Consider the following 19981-nt stretch of genomic DNA (forward strand, 5'->3'; position numbering starts at 1 on the left):
TGTCAACTCACCTTGGGTGAACGGTTCCAAGTGCAGGACTCCCCCCTACCAAGGGCTGTGGTTTCCTTCTGCCCCCGTGCTCTGCCCTGGGCCACATTACACATGTAGAAGGCAGAGCAATAATAGTAAATTTAAGCCCAGCCAACAGGGCGGAAAGGGAGAAATGGAGATGCGGAGGCAGGGGGACTTCACATGACTCGTTAAACTTTTTGCCATTGTAATAGTTCTGCTTGGTTGGTTTCTCTTTCTTTTGAGACAGAGACCGAACAGAAACCGAACCGAGCCCTGGCGAATGAATCCCACAAACCGAAGGAAGGATCCTTGGCTCCATGAGGGTGGTTGCTGTTTTACATGCTCCTGGTTTCTCTGCCACTGGCTGCCGGCTCCTGGCTCGGGTTTCTCTGGTTATGCGCATAATTTATAGAGTGCGACAATATGTTGCCCTCTGTCTGCCTCCCGGCAAACTTTTCCACTCTCGTTCAAGAAAGTAAGATTTCTCTGACCGATACAGCTGCCAAGTCTGGGTGTCCTCTGTGTGTGTTCGGTCCACTTTTGGGGGTCAAAGAGCAGTTGGAAGTCAAGGCTATTACCATAAGGGTACATCCACACATCTGGAAGACGTTCCACGCGGCTCTCTCTTAATTCTGCGCTCCGGAATGGAAGTCCCACGAACACAACTCCCTCCGGAACTGGACGAAAATAAAACTCTGGCACAAGCCTCAACCCCACGCGTTGCTGACGTTTTTTCGCCAAACGTTTGGGGCGATAAAAATGCAGAAACAAAAACATTTGGTTAGCTGCATAAATTTCGTTATGTGTGTGTGTTTGTTGTCGCCGCCGCGGCGGTCCGCTGATAAAACAGCGTCAAAAAAGTGTCGTCGGGGGAGCAACTTAAGTAAAACTGCGCTGTGTAGATCCTGCCAGATAGGAGAACGAGTTTGTTGCGTTGCCTAAACAAGCAGCGGGCCGGCAGGCAGCAGGCAGTAGGAAGGACAAACAAGCGAAAAAGTTTTAAATACACATTTACGTAGGGCAAAGTTCGCCCCTGTCTCTTTCGGTCTCTGTCTTGAAATTTAAATATTTGCCGCCTTGGCATACTTTTGGCTTTTGGCCGCACGCCCCTTGCCACTCATCGGATCCCTTTAATCAAGGACCTCCGGTTCAATGGCCTTCTCAAGACATCGCGTTTGGAGGAGAGCTCGTCGCATGTTTCCTGCACGCCTCATATTCCTGCCGCAAATCCCCTGCCGCAAAATTACACACACATGCAGCCCGGTTGTAGTATCTCTATTTACAATTTATGCCCCACGTAAAGGTAAATAAAGTTGCAACAAGCGCTGCTGTTGCCGCTGCAGCTTGCTCATTGCATGCCACCAAAGTGACGTGCGTCCCCTGCCCTGCCCTTGGCCCTCCTAGGCTTCTCCGCTCATCGGAGCTGCCTCGGCGCGCTTTGGTGGTTTGCCTTACAAATCCCAAAACCATTTCACTAATTGAAATGAATTTTCATACACGAGAAAGAGGAGGAGCAGGATGTGGGGTAAACTTGGGCCCGCATGCATTTGCGGGTGTGTGAGCACCAGACACTCTCGTGTCGCAGCACAAAATTGCAATGACCTCGGGCAACCACAAGAGCGTTGCAGCTAAATATGTGGAATATATATGGCAAAAAGCAGCAGCAGCAGCCGGTGTGCAGGCACGTCACAAGATCCTACGTCTCGCATCGCAGTTGAATGACTTATCATCCGGAGAGGACGAAGAGGAAGCTTTAAGACTCGCAAAGTGTCCCTGGCAAAGCTGTCAAATGAAATATGAATTCGGTGCGCTCTTGGGTATACATATATAATTTATCAAAGTTTTCCTTTTGTGCCACTGACTCTCACTTGCGTTCTAAAAATATTCCAATTAAAAATGCATATACAGTAATTTGGCTGCTGCTGCCTGCTGGGACGGGGAGTGGGAATGAGACTGGGACTGGGACCCTCTGTCCCCAAAAGGATTAAGCCACTCGACACGTCTCAAGATGTCGCCGGAGAAAGTAAATGGGCGGTGGATATACACGGCGTCTTTTTATTATTTAAATAATTATGCAATACCCACGCCGGCAAGTCGGGCATCTTAGCGGCCGCATGCAGGAATTTTCAAGTTCGTAATTATGCGATGGCTGACTGCATTCCCTAAGCTCTCGCCCCCTCCCAGCCGCACTTCCTCTTCCATTTTTAATTTATTTTGAATAAGCAGAAAAGGCACAAAAGACGTTGCCCAGACACTGCCGGCATTTCCCACAACGGAAGTCACTCCTTGTAGCTGCCGCTTGTTTGCATTCCATACGGCTGCCATGCTCTGCTCTGCCTCCGTTGCGTATACGTAATGTCGGGTAATGTGTGCACTGCTGTGAGTTTCTGAGAGGGAAGCCGTCCATTGAAAGGCGTTGAGCGTGGCTTGTAAATACAGAATGGCGATAAGGCGAGCCTGCAGGGAACCCTCTCCTACGACAGAATGGCTATCCTAAGCCATTTTGAATTTTTGTCTTGTGCTTCTCGGGGTAACATTATTTTAATTAACATATTTATGTGGGGCGGGGATAAGCGGCAACAAAAGCCAAGTCACTCGCCCCCACATACGGTTTGAGTGCATTGCAATTTTAATTACACACGGAGGCAGGGAGGCGACAAGAGCGACTGCGGGAATTCTTAGGGAACATGCACTGCAATGTTGCCATCTGAAAATCATTAAAAATTGTTTGCGAACGGCGAAATCATTAAAAGCATATAAATTATGCAGACGTCCTCCAACCAGCCCGCATCGCATCCTTGCAGCCAAGTCGATCCGGGCCTCATAATTATGCAGCATATAAATGCCACCAGCAAGGACAGCCACGAAGGATGAGGACAAACATTGTTTTGTTAATGTTTTGCATGACTTAGTTGCATACTTTCGAGGGAAGCGGCCCAGGATGAAAAGGGTTCAAAGGAAAGCGGGCCTGGGCCAAGTTATTTCGTATGCGCACCTGAAAGTATGCTTTAAGAAATTCAGAAGCCCAGACTTGGCAACTTATGTATAGCAAGCAGCGCCGCCTAATTAAGTCGCAAAAGAAGTGAATTGCTTGTACTTTTGCCAGAGTTTTGGCCCGGCTGGTAGTCTAGTAACCGGAAATTTCAGGTATCTTGGTCAAAGACCGAGTGGCTGGGCAGGCCCCACTGGGGTAGTCCGGTTCAATCGCACTCAATATCAATAAATCCCGCAACAATCTCCATTCAAAAATCAAAGGATACACATGCACAGAGTGCTGGCGGAGCGCAGGGAAGGCTGCAGGCCAGACAGTCGAACATAAAATGCCAATTTCTAGTTGCCAAATGGTTATTGCCTGGTCTATAAATGCAGCAGCAGCAGCAGCAACAGCAACAGCAACAGCAACAGCCACAGCACTGGCTGGACTTAAACCCACGTACGGGGACTATCCAAAATGGCCACAGCTCTTATGTTACCTATGGCCAAAGTCAAGCCCACAGCCAAAGCCATAGAATAGCTATAGCCACATGCACATGTATGCATAACCCCCCGTATGCATATATGTACGTCTGGCAAGTTAAGTGCCAAACGGAACACGAAGGCAATTTGTTGCGTCACAAAAAATGGCAGCCAGAACGCAGATGGAATGGATAGGGGCTTGGTTCCGGGCACGGCTTCCCCCGTTAGGAGATAAAATTAAAATTGTGCGTGAAAACTGTAGAGGATAAAGGATAGCCACATATCCATTCAACGGGCTGGCCCGACTGGCCAAGGAGCAGCGAGAGGGCTCCGTACTTAGCAGGCATAAAATATAAATTACAATGCTGCGCCATAATAAATTTCAGTTTACGTAAAAACGTTAAATTTATATACACTATATGCGGGGTGGGGGCTACTACGGCAAAGGGGTGCTGCAGCCACACCGGAATGGGGCAAAAACCCATTATGAATGAATTTAGTAGCAGCGGCAGTAACCGAAACGTGCCCGCTCTCACTCTATCCATATCTCTTGGCCCCTCCTCCCCCGTTTGCCTTTATATTTATACAAATTTAAAGCACTTTCGGGGGATCCCCAGAACCAGAAGCAAACCGAGGAACGAAGTGGGAAAGGAGGTTAGTTGAGGTTTCTGAAAAATGCCGGCAAATTTACGAGTATTTCCATGGCTGGCAGGAGCGATAAACCAGAACCAGAATGAGAGCCAGTCGAAAGCAATAACGACCGGCCAATAGACACTGAACTAGACTCTCGACTTTGGACTCCTGACTCTCGAGCTGGGCCTGCGACTAGACTGGACAGCACATAGAGAGAGAGAGAGAGTGAGAGAGAGAGGAAAAAGTTGGCTGAAGGACACCCAGGACGGAGGGCTAGGCGCTTGAAATAGGCGCTCGGGCAGGGGAGGACTTTGTCTGGCCTCCTGGGCGAGTTGAAGCGGTCAATGACAGTGGAAAGTTTTTCTGCAAGCTAACCACCAAAGCGATAAAAAATTAAAGCAACAGGACGGATGGGGCAAGGTAAGTAGGCAAAGGCAGCACAGACTGCCGCATCAAAATGCCGCAACGGCCTGTTATTATAATGAAAACGTGGCTCGGCATGGCCAGCGACCACACTAGCCGAGATGTGGCGCTAAAAAGTTGTTAAAAGCGGGGCCAGGCGGCAGACAACAGCGGAAGCCAGTTACATTTGCATGGCCAATGCTCAGTCGTCCTTTTCAAGTGCAGAGCAGAGCACGGCACAGGACGATTGTGTCTCTCACGGGTCATTAACAATTTAAGGTGCCAAGTACGGCCCAATCAGAGCTCGAATCTGGCTGGCTGGAGTTCTATTAAAGCTTTAAAGGGCGCAGCTTTGGGATCGGGATCGGGAGCAGCTGGTGAATCACAGCAGAGCAGGGCACAACCCCGCGGCTCCCCCTTAACATATAGACTTGGCCCCTCCAAATGTTCGCTTTTTAAGCGCTTTCCGTGGCAATTTATACAATTTTTGTTCTGGGAAATACATACACTCGTCCCCATACCCGTACATTTTCAACTCTGGGCCAACTTTTGTTTTGCTCAGCGATAACTCTGGGCGAGTATGCGCGACTGCACCGGGGATTGTGTGCGCGTGTATCCAATCGTGCAGAATGCCCATTTTTATATGTATTTGCATATGGTGCATAAGCATTTTTTCATACCCCATCCATCGGCCGGAGCCGCTCTGCTCCTCATCGCGAAATTTTAAGCCAAAAGCAGCATTGGGTGCGGACGCGGACAAAGTTTTCCTGAAAAATAACGTAGGCTGTCGCACCCGCCGCCGATTCATTCATTCATTTGCGAGTTCTGCAGGCTCTTCCCATTTTTCCAGTGGGTGCCAGAAGTCAACAAATAATATTTTCCATAAAAATTCGCACTGCTGGAAAAATTGAAATGAAAATATCCCCGGCTTCGGGAGGAGAAAGGAGTCAGGGTAGGACCGCTGCCAAATGTCATATGTACATATATACTCGCATGTGTGTGCTTATTCTCCTGTGCGGCTGTGTGGGTGCGGGCAATCTGAATCTCAATTTGATGTAGAATTTAATCAATATTTGTGTTACGATGACAACGAGGACCCCTGCCGGGCATCCCCCTCTGCAGACTGGGCACAGTGTGCGGCAGGCAGGTTAGAATGTTTATCAATTTATGCATAAATGCAAATAGAATTTCATAAATAGTCATTTAATTGCACTTTGGCCAGAAGCAGAGGCGCCGCACGACGGACGCCGGCCTATAAACGATATGCAAAATGCAAATTGGCGGACAGAGAGAACACTTAGGCAGTGTCACATGCAAAATCCATCTGGCGCATTGATGGGCCGGCAAAAGTGTGCAACTGCCAGATTAAAGTGCTTCGAATTGTGGCCAAAAGCCTGAGCACTAAATGCAGCCAAAGCGGCTGAGAAAGTATGCCAAATGCCCGGCACTAAAGTGAATGGTTTCTCTGAAAAAGAGGGGCAAACAGGGGCTGCTGGAAGCTGGCAAAAATTATTTAGCACGCAGCAAAATCAAGACAAAGCTTGGCATAAATACGAAATATGAAAACACGGGGTGGGCGAGTGTGTGCCTGCGTGTGTTTGCACAATGCAAGGGGAAAACAAAAGGCAGCACAAAGCAAATACAGAGGCAGCAGGAGCCCGAAAGTGTGCTACACAAATGTATACACACGAGCCCGGCTGCTTCAGGGAGGGTTGGCATTTTCAGCAGGCCTCTTCTGTGTGTGTGTTTTGTTACTTTCTTGCATTTTGTTTATGCTTCGAAAAGAGAGCTGCCTCTAAAAATCGCTCAAAATGAGGACTGCCTTCGAATAAAAACCCGCTTCGGCTTCATTCAATTAATAGACCCATAAACGCCCCCTTCCTTTCCATCAACTCTTCGTCAGCCACTCTGCGCCGTGTGTGTATGTGTGTGTATGTGAGCCGCAGTTGTTTGTCCGCAGTGGTTCTTTTTTGCCGGGTTTCTGTTTAGGCCCCTGCGGTCGTTTGGCTCTTTTTTTTTCGTTTCCGTGGCCGCTGCCAACTATTTTCACTCCACTTTCGAATGTTTTTATCCCTAAAGCCTGCTTGCGGATATGCATAGAGCGAAAACACAAACAACGGCCAACTCTAACCGAACTGAACGGAGTCCGCAGGAAAAAAGAGGCCAAGAACATTGTTGGAAAAACAATAAATGGCAAATGTATGGCGGCATTTTAGGCGCATGGCGCATCGGAAACAAAAGAGCTGAAAATTTGCAAAATGCTGCGGCCTTTTCCCCCTATTCCGTCGTCCGGTTCGATTTTTTTTTTTCAGTATTTTGCATTTTTATAGCAATATGGCAAATGGAATTTTTGTGCCCGATGCGAGCGCTAAACATTTAAATGAGTCAAGTGGCTTTTTGATGGTCGCCACGGAGCGGGAAGGGAGGTTTTGGGTTGGGGTTGGGGTTTGAGCTCGCTGCGGGTTGAATTTGCATATGGCTGCAAAAATTGCTTTGCGGAGGCTTTTAGTGAGCCAGAATAGTGGGGAAGAGGCGCGGTCTGCCGAGCGGCACACTTTTCAAATGGGATATATATGTAGATATATGTGGGTTGTGGGGTTGTGGGGATGTCGGGTTGTGGGGATGTGGACATGACGATCTATCGGGGTTTACTCACTTAGATTTCCACTGGGAATGTAAACGTTGCCCGATGGCGTTCGCACCAAACAAGATGGCTCAAAGTCAACGTCATTGGGATTGCTGGCGGTTAAACGACCATTTTGCATGCGACTCATTGTCGGATTACGCGGCGGAACGTCCGGCGGAGCCGTTGGCGTGACTCCTTCCAGGAGGAAGCCTGAAAATAGGTGCAAAAATACGGAGTATTAGTCGGGGGCGTGCCACAAAATATTTTCGCCCAAGCCGGGAACCTCTTTTTACCCTAATTGCATTTCGCTACCAGGCCCCGTGAAACTAACTGATGTCAAATCGCGTATTTTATTCGAAATCACTGCGCATAGTCCCCACTAAAAGTATTTCCTGAATTTTTCAACAGCTTCAAATGGATTTAGTGAAGGGGCGGGGACGTCTGCTGCAATCAGTTCGCATTGAATGCTGGGCACAAAAATCAGGCGAAAGGAACAAATCGAAATGAAATTATTTAACAGCATAGAAAATTCAATTTGTCTCCTTCCCTTCCCCATTTTCCCGTCCCCCCATCGAGAGCGCTAAACAAACAAACACGGAAACTTGAACACAGATGCAAAAAAGGCAGAGGAGGCGGAGGAATAGATACAAAACTCTAAAATACCGAGAATTACCAGGCAAAAGGCAATTGCCAAAACGAGAAACCAGATATATATATAAATAAAAATAAGAGGAAAACATAGAAAATGAAATTCAATTTGCGCGCTCAAAAATTTCAATGCCGCTGAGAGGGCGAAAATGAGAACGAGAAGGAGGAGCATGGAAATCGGGTGCCAAAGTGCCTTTGAAACTCATCCCCACACACTCGGGGCGTCGAAGTGTGTCTATGTGTGTGAGCCTCCTCCCTTATCCTCTTCACTTCTTGTGCTGTAATAAATTTCAAAAGCATTCGCATTCACTCGCATAGAAAATTTTAAGCTCATTTGTAGGCTTAAAAAGCATTTTCAAGAGGGAGTGCTGGGTGCAAACAGGATGCCCGACAAATTCAAACGCCAAAAGCGAAAAAGGACACAACAAATGCCTAATAAAAAGCGGCAACGGCAGCGAACGGAAGCGCCAACGGCCAAGGAACAAAATTTCAAATTTGTTGAGATTTGCCGGGCGCGAAATTTATATCCTTCCCCTCGCCCTAGTCCTCGTCTCCTCCTAATCCGCCCTCTGAGGATGCCATGTACGTGTGTGGGCTGCCGCTGGCTTAGTTAGTTAGTCCGGGAAGCTGCTTCTCCTTGGGAGCCCCATTGCCGTAATCGCATTGCGCTAGGCCGAGACCATTCTCGTTTCTCCTGCTGCCAATGTCCTTTTTTGCGCTCTGCTCTAAGCTGGACCAGAGGGGCAGCAGCAGCGGCAGAATCTGGGCGCACAAGTGGCCACTGGCCTGGCTGTGGGATGTTAAAGCTGCGGAAAATATGACACCAACTTGTCTGCCTCGGACGAGCCACGAGAACTCGGCCTGCTGCCCGGATTGCCGCAGGGCCTGCGCATTATCGTAATAATGAAACGCGACCCCCTCTCCCAGGGCAACGGCGGAAACAACAACAAAAACAGGCAGGAAGAAGCCCGGCGACTGCCTGCCAGCGAAGATTATTTCACGCGGTTAAACACAACGGCAAGAGCACCAAAAGTTGCCCCAAAAATGTTCAGCCAAAATTGGCAGCTGTAAAGTTGCTCTGTCGCTCGGTCGCTCGGTCAGCTGTGATTAAAATTGGGCGGAGAATATTTGTGGACTTTTGTCTTTGGCCTGCGTGTAATTAGATTTGAGATTTAAGGCGCTTATGCTCGATGCGGGGTAATTTAAATTGAAAATGTTCGCGGACTCCAGGTCGTATGGGTGATGTGCCGCCTCTAGGACTCGGAGTTGTGCTGCTTCTCACCAATTCATTAGCCAAGGATCTCTTATAGTGCTGCCGTGCAATGCGCTGACCTCCAATTATATCGTCATCAAGAGCACAAGTTAAGCTAAAGTAGCCAAGTGCAATTTGCATGGACAAGCGCCATGGATGGCGTCATTTAAATACACATAAGGCGGGGCGGGGAGTTTGTGACGTGCTGCATGCATTAGTTTAATATTAAGCAAGAGGAGAGCAAACTGTCAATTGTGATACCACTTATTTTGCAGGAATATTGGGACATTTTTTTTTGCTTAAAAGGATTGCTAATTTTCCTAAAATTTGACAGTGAAATTGAATGACCCAGAAGAAAGATCCTTGGACATTTATGATCTACACAAATATACACTGAGGATATTTTTTAAAAGTTTCCCAATGATGGGCATATCCTCTTCGTTCAGTTTTGATGGACCAAGTCAAGGGCTTAGCCAAATGGCAGAAAAAAAGAAGAAAGAAATACAAAAACGATGACAATGGCCACGTTGGGAGCCAAAACGAAAGTGGCTAACAAAGAGGATTCTCCACTAGTCGTGGTTGCCTGCCTGCTTGCCAGTTGGCATCCGCATTCGCATCTATGTACATCCGCATCTACTTGCACATACACAGGCAGGCATGATCTGGGGGCCAATGCGAATGCCAAGCGACCACTTAAAGCGCAGTCAGAGGCGGGAAGAACAAGACCTAGATGATGGACCAGGAGCAGCAGAGGGAAGGGGGGAAAAGGAGCAGAGCCAAACGAATGAACAACGGGCAACTACTGGGAATGGCGCTGATAAGCAGCTTATCTTCATTTCTACAACCCCCAGCGTTTATTTTTCCACTGCCTCGATCTCTGTGTGAGTGTGTTTGTGTGTTGTTTGCTTGTGTTGTTGCTTGTGAAGTCGCTGTTGTTGGTGTTGCTCCTCCTCTGCTGGCGCTGCTGTTGCCATTGTCGTTGTCATTTTGAATGTGAATGCGCTGCTGCTGTTTTTAGGGTACGCAAAATGTGTAATGGCATTTCGTCAGACGGAGCATGAAAAAGCGAGGCGAGCTTAGTGATAACATGGGACAAGGGGCATGGGCAGAGGCAGGACAAGGGTGTGGAGTGGGTGCAGCATTTGTGGCGGTTTTCCCCCAAATGTGTGTGTGACAAAGCGAATTTTCCTGCTCGTGGCCCACTGTTTGGTAAGTGCTCTGCTTTTTTTGGCTTGCATTTAATGTTTTTATAATGCACTCAGCAGCTAAAAAAAGAAAAGGAAACTAGCTACATTCGACAGAATGGAAAATCAGCCAAAATGCTAAAAAGTATTCCCGCCAAATTGAAGGGATTTTAGGGACATGAGGTATAAGTCGGTGGCTGGGCAGCTTCGGCTTCAACTTCAATTAGGGAAACGGTCGGGCCGGGAATGAAAACATTCAGGCGGCATGGGCACGGCATGCGCTGCCGAGTGAAATATGTTAATTAAATTAAGAGATAGAGGAAGAGGGGGATCGAAAGGCGACACCAGCTGCTTGTGGCATGCCAACAATGGGCAATGAGAGCTGGCAAGCGGGGGCATGCCAACACCTTCGGAGGCAGCAGCAGCAGCAGAAGCGGCAGCAACAGATTCTTCCTCAGCTCCTGGCTCCCTTGACGAGAGAGAAATGCAAAACACTTTCGGTATGACAGCTGAAATGTCAGTTAAGCATGAATTGCTGCCAGCATAGGGAGGACGAAGGCGAAGGCGAAACTGGAGTAATGAAAATGAGGCATCCCGAGCCCGTCCGCCTGCCCGACTGCCTGCCTGCCGGCGTTCCCAGGTGGGCAGCAGGGACTGACAACTGCTGAAGCGTTTCTTAACTACAGCTCCGTGCTGCTGCCATGCTCCTGTTTTCCTTTCGCCCGAGTTAAGTGAGTGAGAAACGAAAGATAAAGATGCCAACCGGGAAATTGCATTGCAGTCGTGGCCCGGAAGCGGCGATGACATTCGCTTAATCGATGGAGATCTCCGTTTTCTAGCCCATTAAATTGAAGCACAGTCCGTCGCATCCCGGATCCGGCAGCAGCATCGATAATAACAATAATCAGGGGAGACAGCTATGATGACAGGTGGAGCGAGCCCTGCGTAAATCCAGGTGCCCATGTGGGCCACGCTGCGTATACGCAATATATAGCAGACAGCATGTATGATTTTTTGCCGTCCGCTGCTACTGCTGCCATTTAGTTGATAAGGGATAGAATTGTATAGCGGCAGGAGGGAACGGTGCATGGAGGAGCAAGCAAACAAAAGGCGCCTAAACTGACAATTGGGCGCTTTGTTTGTAGCGTGTCTGTGCATTAGGACCCTGCCAAACTGACTGCATTCAGTTTCAGGCCTCAATGCTCCTTCCCCTTTTCCCTGAAAGGCGGCGGCAGGATAATGCGGGCCATCTGTATGCGTGTACGCATGTCCCTGCCAATGTTTGCACTAATACAACAGCCACACAGAGAAAGAAACAATAGATTAAAAGAATAATATAAATTCTTAATATTCCTGGGTTGGTAGTACATTTGCTTCCTTACATAATCATTTTATATATTTTATAGCTACCACTTCTCTTAAAGGTGGCTGAGGTATTGTTTTTAGTATCAGGAAAGATACTCTTCTGGGAGCAACTGTTTCATGTTAGTCTATAATATTTTTCGCTGTGCATATAGCGCTGTATCTGGGGTTGTATGTTTACGCCGCCTGCGCCTGACATATAAATAGGACCCCGAGCTCACACACTCTCACAGAGTTGTCAAAGTTTAGTGGAGAATTGCTTGTCCTGGGCCGGTCAAGTAATTCCTTTGCATAGGTGAATGTGTACAGTTTATTAAATGTGAGTCCTGGCCGAATCCAACCCAGGGCCTGCCCAACTATTTATGTCGCCTGTCGTGTACCGCCCAAGGACCGCCCACACACACCAGCAGCAACACTAAACACACACCCTCTCACGTGCAGACGGGCCCATTGTGCGTCATTTGCAAAGCCCTGCGCATCCACAATCTTTGTTTGTCAAAGTTTGCGTTCGCCTAGGAGATTTATTTAGTCGGGCTTTGGCACAACTTGGATTTACTTCGACACAATTGTCAGCTTAGTCACGTTTCATGTGTCGACGGATCCGAGCGGTCGGGATGCGATCCGGGGAGAAGTGTGAGTTGCAGGATATGTGGCTGGGAGCCACGCTAATGCTAAACACGACATAAAGGTAAAAAGCCAGAGACACGCGATGCGAATATTTTTACGGGCCGCCAGTGAGGTGGAGCCTGGCGAAGGAAAGCAAGAAGTTTACGCTTTGTTTGCTTGATTTTTAGTTTGTATGCTACTTGGCCTCAACCCGAACTTCGCTGTTGGCGAGGATCAAGCTTTGACTCGAGCCTGTTTCTCTCTGCCGTGTTGATGCCTCGCCGATAAATCCTTTTGCTGCTGCTGCAGCCTACTTTGCGATGGTTCTAATCAAGTCTCAGCAGTGACCCGGTTTCGCCAGAAGCCATCCTGCACCGAAAACTAACTCTGACAGTTTCTGATATGCTGACTTTTCTGCCCCGGGCTTTGTCCCGGGCGAAGCGACACGACGCGACGCGGCTTAATTGATTTTGCGGCATGCAAAGTTCAGAAGACGACGGCCCCAAAACCGCAAGCCAGCCGATTTGAGTTCGTTTTTTCGCCGCCTCTTAGCCTGCTTAGCAGTGGCAAGTGCAGTGCCGGTAGTTCCCTCTCCCCGCTAATCCTATTAGACGATACTTTGTGGTTTCTCCTTCGAGGTAGTGAGTAGTGAGCGCGGCGCCACCCTTTTCTTGCAAACTCTTTAAGCCTTAAAGCGCCCGCTCGAGCGGGTCCCTGGCATAACTTCGGGTTCTTTGTCAAGCGCGAATGTAATAAACGTCAACTGACAGTTTCTGGCAATAGCAAGTTCTCAAGATTTATTTGCTCTGACGCAGCCCAGTAGTCAAAAGTTTTCGGGCAAATGAATGGTTGAACAAGCGGCGAAACTGAAATCTAATTTAACGCTATATTTGGCGCATTTGCCAGTTGCCATTGCTGCGAAAGTGGGTCGACCCTTCGTCCTTTTCCATTTCGATTCGCTGGAATTACAGCCAAATTATAAGTGCTGCTTCTGTGGGTGTAGGAGAGCGGGTGTACGATGTGGAGGAGTAAATGCAGCGAAAAGTTTTCGCCGTATGCCGTCCGAAAGTAGGCTATAGATAACTGACATTTGCTTGCGGATCATTAACATTTCAAAGTGGCAGCCAAGGGGCCAAAACACACACTTTTCCCACTTCTTCTACTTGCTCACCACCCCCTCCCGCTGCCGCTCCACTTTTCCGCGTCTCGTTTTCTCGGCTGGCCATAATTCACGGCGTGTCAGGCGTGCTTAACCTTCTTCGCCTTTTCTGTACGTGTCGTAATGCCAGCCGAGGTGCTTGACATTTTTCGCGAACGCTTTCAGTTATGCAACACATTTTCGCGAGGCACCAGGAAACGGGGCAAGGGGAAGCAAAAGAAAGTGAGAGGGGCAACCATTGTGGCAGGCAGCCACGACACAAAAGCCTACAAACAAATTAAGCAGAAAATAAAAGCTTTATCTCCGCGTGTGTGTGTGCGAGAAGATGGAAGAACAGACCAAAGCCAATGTAAAAGCGAGGAAGAGGAAACTGGCGCAATCGTAGTAGTTTCTTCGGAAAAGTGCAGGCAGTTAAGCACTTTTGTCTCAATGAGTGTCAACAAGCGACCCGAGGAGGCGACGCGACACAAGTCAAGAGTTGGGCGCATACACACGTCGCAGGGTGTACAGCAGAGGTCACAAAACACAAGTTTTACAGACCTTTAAACTATACTAATTAGAGTAGGAGCTCAAAACCAGTCTGAAAAAAACGATATGTATTCGTACGTTTCGTTAATTTCTGTTAATTTCTTAAAAAATATATTCTCCAGAAATAGCTATATACTTAGATGGTCAAAAACTCTTTGATGAAGCTTCGGTCGGATATGTATAATCGAAGACCATATGTAGAATTAGAAGCTTGATAAAAAATCCTAGAAAGCCTGCGTCAGCTTAAGCCACAACAATTCGAGTTAAAACAAGAAAGGAAGCTAACTTCGGAACGCCGAAGTTTGTATACCCTTGCAGATATTATTGCATTACATTTTACCTATACTTATTATGTTTACAGTTTGACATTAACAGTTTTACATTCCCAGTATTATATATTGTATACATCGCTTCTATGGCAGCTATGTGATATAGTTGTCCGATTTTTATGAAATTTATACCAAAATTCTAGAATAATTAAAAAAGCGTATATCTCAGAGTAGATAAAAATACATTGAAAAACAACGAAGCTATAATTTTATTTCTATTAATTTCCCGATCGTTCCTATGGCAGCTATATCATATAGTCGTCCGATTTTCATAAAATACCATACCTAAAAAATTATGCAAAAATGTTTAAAAACAGCGAAGTTATAATTATTTTTCTAAAAATTTATCGAACATTTGCATGGCAGCTATATGATATAGTCGTCCGATCCGGCCCGTTCCAACATATATAGCAGTGAGAGTATATAGGAAGCCTATATGCAAAGTTTCATTCAGATAGCTTTAAAACTGAGGGACTAGTTTGCGTAGAAACAGACAGACGGACAGACGGACAGACAGACAGACGGACAGACGGACAGACGGACATGGCTAGATCGACTCGGCTGTTGATGCTGATCAAGAATATATATACTTTATAGGGTCGGAAACGTCTCCTTCACTGCGTTGCAAACTTCTGACTGAAATTATAATACCCTGCAAGGGTATAAAAATCTTTCAGAGCTACGTATCTCATTCCTTACATTACTTCTAGTTTCATTCTAATATAGAACAATTTTCAAAGTGTCCCAACATAGACCCCAGTTCTATTTTTTCCACCACAACTGTGCATGTGGGTGTGGAAAACGAACAGGAAAAAAATAATCGCTCTATTAATGAGCCCCGGGCCAAGTGCAACAAGCTGACAACATGACCTAACATAACCCAGCTATTTGGCTCGGCTAGCTTGCATCTGTGTGTGTGTGTGTGCTTCTGCATCTGTGTGTGTTTTGGCCACTCAAGGGTTTAGTTTGCGGCCAGATTTGCCGTCTTCTTCTTTTTCTCTCGACTCTTTCTTTTGTTTCCACTCAAACAATGGCAGAGAGAAGGAAAAGCAAAGGAGTGAGTGGGTGAAATTGAGCCTCTGCTAAAGACAAAAATGAGTACGGGTGCCTTTAGAATTCCCAACTGGTTGAAGCAATTAGACAGATTTTAATGCTCTCGTGCTCGCATTTTTTCCGCTGCTGGTTCAAAGGAACTTTTCTATTTTGATTCAAATTCTAATTGGATTCCATCTTTGGCAGGAATCTCATTCAATTTGCCAGCTGACAAAAGTTGCTATGCAAACGCGAAACATGAACTAGAACAAATCATTATCGAAGTCCAACAACAACAGTATAACAGCAGCAGCACCAGCAGCACCAGCAGCGGGAGTGGAAAACTTCTCGTCATGCGAAGGTCGGGGGAGCTGAAGGGAATAATGCGAGCGCACATAGAAAACTTTTCGGTTCCTGCGGGGTGAGGTTATTTTTTTGATGGAATGTCTGCCATGTATACATTACAAGTTTCGCGTTACGAATGTGGGAGCATCTGGGGGTGTGGCGAAATATGACGGAAAGGGGGTTGGGCGGGGATCCATCGTGCTGCTCCCAACTCTGGGCAACTTTAATTGGAGCGACTTGAAAGCGAACTTTTCATTCTATTTCCATGTCGTCTTTCCACTCTCAATTGCCTCTGCCCTGGTCAAGTGGTTCTTTGTGTGGATTTTCAGCTTTGAGCTTTGTCGTTTTGTTTATTTATTATTCGCACTGATGGCAAGAGTCCGAGGAGACCCAGGACCGCGGTCCGTTCGACTCGAAGGCTCTTCATGTTCCCTAATATAATTTAAATTTCCTGCACTGCTCTTTTTTTGAGAATTCATTCCGCTTCGGCTTTTAGTGGACTTTGGAGAGCCGTTAAATTCTGAAGTTCCTTTCCAGCTCCAGATACACACTCGCACTGACCCTGCCCTGCTGGGGTGGAGTTGAAGTGCTCCCGAAATTGAAAAGTGGCGAAACTTTCAGTTTCTTTTTTCCTGCCTTTCAGGGGTGGAAACTTGCGGTTTTATTAATGCTTCTGCTTCTGTTTCTGAGTCCTGAACGTCTTAAGGAACTTTTGCTCCTGCCCAGCATTTTTCGAGTCTGCTCCAGCCTGCTGCCGCTGCTGGTTCTGGTTCTGGTGCTGCTGTTATTCTGCCTGATCCTGTTTATGATGGCGGCAGGAGGCAGGAGGCTGGAGCAAAAAGTTTGTTGCTGGTAATTATGCTGCGCACAGAGCCGGGAAGTTTGCCCTGGAGAGGCTGCGAGGCATGTGAATAATGATGTTGACGAAAGCAACGAGTGCAGCGTGGCAGGGCTGCAAGGCCACACAATTTCCCTGTAATTTGCCTGTCCAATCGCAACACTCAATTCAAGAGGTCTGCCATGGCTTTGATTTGCGTTTTTCATGAAATTAATTTAGCAATCATTTCGTGGGGTTCTTGGTTCACTACATTTTAGTGGCGGCACACACGGCTGCACAAACAATTAAAAATAATGAAAAACTGCAGTGCAGAAACATTAAAATGGAAACAGCAAAAGGCAAAAGGAAGCAGGGCAAAAGTTGCAGCCCTCGCTGTTGCATTATGTAAAGCAATTAAAATGTTGCAGGGGCAGCACAACAGCAACAGCCGCCAAATGTAGCATAACTTAAGGCGTACTAACACACACGCACACACCAGCAGACAAAAAAAAAATAGAAGAAAAACAGTTGACTTTTAATGGCATTGCAGTCGGGGAAAAGGGAAACGGGGAGGCGGGGAGCAGAGCAGCTGTGCCGCTGGGGAGGGCCTGGCTTCTAACCCGTGATTAAGGAAATTGTTGAAAAATGTTAAACAAGCCAACGAGACGGGGCCCGGGCTCCCTCCGCTCTGCCACTTGTCTGCTCCGCTGACCTGGTAAAAAAATCTATAAAAATGCAGCTAGGACGGGCGCCTGCTGTTAGGCAACATATTGCAGTCAAGGCCTCCGCTGCGTGCATTTTTTAAATGCTCTCCGCTTCCTTTCCCAGTCCAGCCCTCCTGCCCTACTGCTGCATGCCTCTGCCAGCCGCATGTGGCACAAACGGAAGCTGCTGTTTGGCTCGCATAAATAATAACAATAGCAGGAGCCGGCGGGCGGTGGGCGTTGGGCTAGTGGGCGTGACAAGCCACCAACACGTGTAGCAAGCTTGTTTGCCGCCGAAGCTGCTCCTGCTGCCTTTATGGCAACTATTTTCACAGAGTTTAAGTCCGTGTGCGGGTCTGTGTATCTTTGTGTACACATGTTCCCGGGTGTTTTCTATCTTGTTTAAAAATTGTTGGCCATTTGGGCGCCAGTGCTGGGACATGTGTTTCCCCAGTTACTTTGGCTTATTGGCTTTACCTGGAAGCCTTAAAGCGAAAGTGAGATCTCCAGGGTAGGAGATAGTTTGCTTCTCTATTCATTAATTATTTTGGAAAATGCTGTTTGTGAACACAATTCAAACTCACGCGTCCCAGAAAATGAGGAGACCATCATCAAACGTACCTGGAATATAGAAGAGAGAGAATTTGTGAGTTTAAGCTCGATTTGAAAATTTAACGTTCGCCGTCATGTCACTTAAATTGCTTTGTCTTAAACACTGTCAAAATGCAGTGTTGCTGATTGCTCGTGCAATAATTTAATTTGTTACACACTGCGGCTAACCGCACTCGGTTTATTTATATTATTTTGCTTATTTCCAGCATTTGTTTCTTTTCGGGCGTTTTTGTGTTACTGTCAGTTGCAGAACTCGCTGTGCATTACAAACAATGGCTGTTTATTTTGGTGAACGTGTCGTCTCTGCACATTTAAAAATATGAACATTTTTTGACGAATTTTATTTTGCAGGCAGGAACTGTTTTTGGCAGCAAATTTAATGGCGAAGTGACAACAAGGATCATAGATATTGAAATTTAATGGGAAGTTTTAAGGGACTCAGTTTTTGTGGAATTTTCTATCAATCATTAATCAATATAGAAAATAAGATGCGCCCTCTCTCATGTGGCAATTATCGAGCGATAATGAACGAGGTCGTCCACTTTCGTTTCACTATCCGGTGAAAATTTAAAAATTAATTTAAATGTCTTCCTAATGAATGCTTACAGCCTTCATAACTCTTCTGCCGCCATTGTGATGCTAACGATGGAAAATTCAAATCAGGCTTACACAACCAAGCCGAGAAGTGAGAAGAAATTAGCTGCAGCGAACAAGATGCCCCGATGCGATATCGGATGCGACTGTGATATGTGAAAGATGTCAACTGTCATGTTGCCTGACACTTTCCGCGCCACTTTTTTTGTCTCAAAGCCCTTTTTTTTTTGCCTCCACGGGCCAATTATCATCTATTTATACTGGAATCTGTGGGTCGCGCAGCGTGAAACTGTGAAATGGTTTTCGAATTGATATGCAAATAGCATATTGGTGGGGAGAAATTTGACTTAGTTATGCATTTGATAAAAATGCAGTTTTCTTCCGATTTGGCGCACAGCAGGTGCTCCCGCCTCTTGGGCGTTGCATAAGCCCAGCTCAACCTGTTGGCCGCCCAGAAAACCAATCAAGAGCAGCAGATTCGGCCAAACATCCATATCAGGTCTCGTCAGAACATAAGAGCGGCCTTTTTGGCAGCCCCTACGAAATCACCAGCTTTGCGTAGGAAACATCCCGCCTTCCTCTTTCCTATCCTCGTCCAGTCGTGCCCAGTAGCCGCAAGCACATGTCAGACAAGGAACAAGCAACTGGCAGCAAGGAACATCGGTTGAGGTCTCCGGCTAATGGCTTTCTGGCTTCGAAAGCCGCGAGTTGCAGGTTGGTCGTTGCCAGTTGCCAGTTGCACAAGTTGCCAGTCCAACAATGAGAGGCGGACTCGCATTTTTTCTTTGTGCTTATGCAATGATAATAAAAACGCAGCATGAGAGAAGGATATATAAATGAAATAAATTACTGCGCAGGCGCAGCGGTTGCAACGGAGCTTCAAACAATGACCACGCCGGGAGGAGCTGCAATTTGAATGAATGTGAACGTGCCTCCGCGTGGGTTCCCCTTCCCAGGGCAGTGAAGATGCGAACGTGAGGAGATCGGGATAAGGCGTTCGTGTGGGGCACTCTTCGGAGCCTGGGTCGACCGTGTCACGTGGTCATCTGTGCTGTTGCCTGGATACCCGCTCCTCATTTGAATGGATGCCTGAATGCAACTCCTACGGCTTCATTTGCCATTATCTCGTTGTTGTGCTGGAGAAACTGCAATCTCCGCCGCGCTGCGGTTAGTTAGTGTGCTTTAATTTATCGCTGCAAACATTTCGCAGACATCTTCCCTGCCTGCTCCCACTCCTGCTCCTGTACACCTACTATGCCACGGGGCAAGTCAATTGTCCAGTTCCCCTGCCATCGTAAATTGCGACTGCCCCGCCCTGCTCCTGCTCCTCTTTAGAGTGCATGCAAATATGACGTGGTTTCGTTCCGTCCCCCTATGCCGCCCCCTTCACATAGTTTATTCGCTTATTGAGTTTTATTGTGCCCGTCGTTATTGCTTGTTGTTGCTGCTGAGGGTTATCATTATGTTCATTGCTGCCATTGCCATTGTTCCTCCCAAGGAGCGGTAGAGTGGGCTCAAGACATGCTTCTGGAGCAGCCTAAATTGATCTTTACGAGGTGCGATCGTCGTGGGCGAGTGGATGATTGGCCTAGGTCCTATAGCTGCCCCAGATTTAGCTCGCTGCCACTTCCTGTCCATGTTTCTCTGTCAATTTCAGAGTTCATTTGTATGCCAAAACAG

General features: G+C 47.1%; 1 protein-coding gene across 6 annotated transcripts in view; it reads right to left on the minus strand.

Moving 5' to 3' along the window:
* Ten-m (teneurin transmembrane protein Ten-m) overlaps nt 1-19981 on the minus strand; it is a 347516-nt gene that overhangs the window by 40247 nt on the left and 287288 nt on the right. For all 6 annotated transcript variants that reach the window (XM_070285186.1, XM_070285185.1, XM_070285184.1 and 3 more), the window contains one exon: nt 7160-7339. In XM_070285186.1, coding sequence (XP_070141287.1) covers nt 7160-7339 — 180 coding nt within the window. The remainder of the gene's footprint in view (nt 1-7159; nt 7340-19981) is intronic.

Source organism: Drosophila kikkawai, chromosome 3L (genome assembly GCF_030179895.1).
Source record: "Drosophila kikkawai strain 14028-0561.14 chromosome 3L, DkikHiC1v2, whole genome shotgun sequence".
NCBI classification, from domain to species: domain Eukaryota; kingdom Metazoa; phylum Arthropoda; class Insecta; order Diptera; family Drosophilidae; genus Drosophila; species Drosophila kikkawai.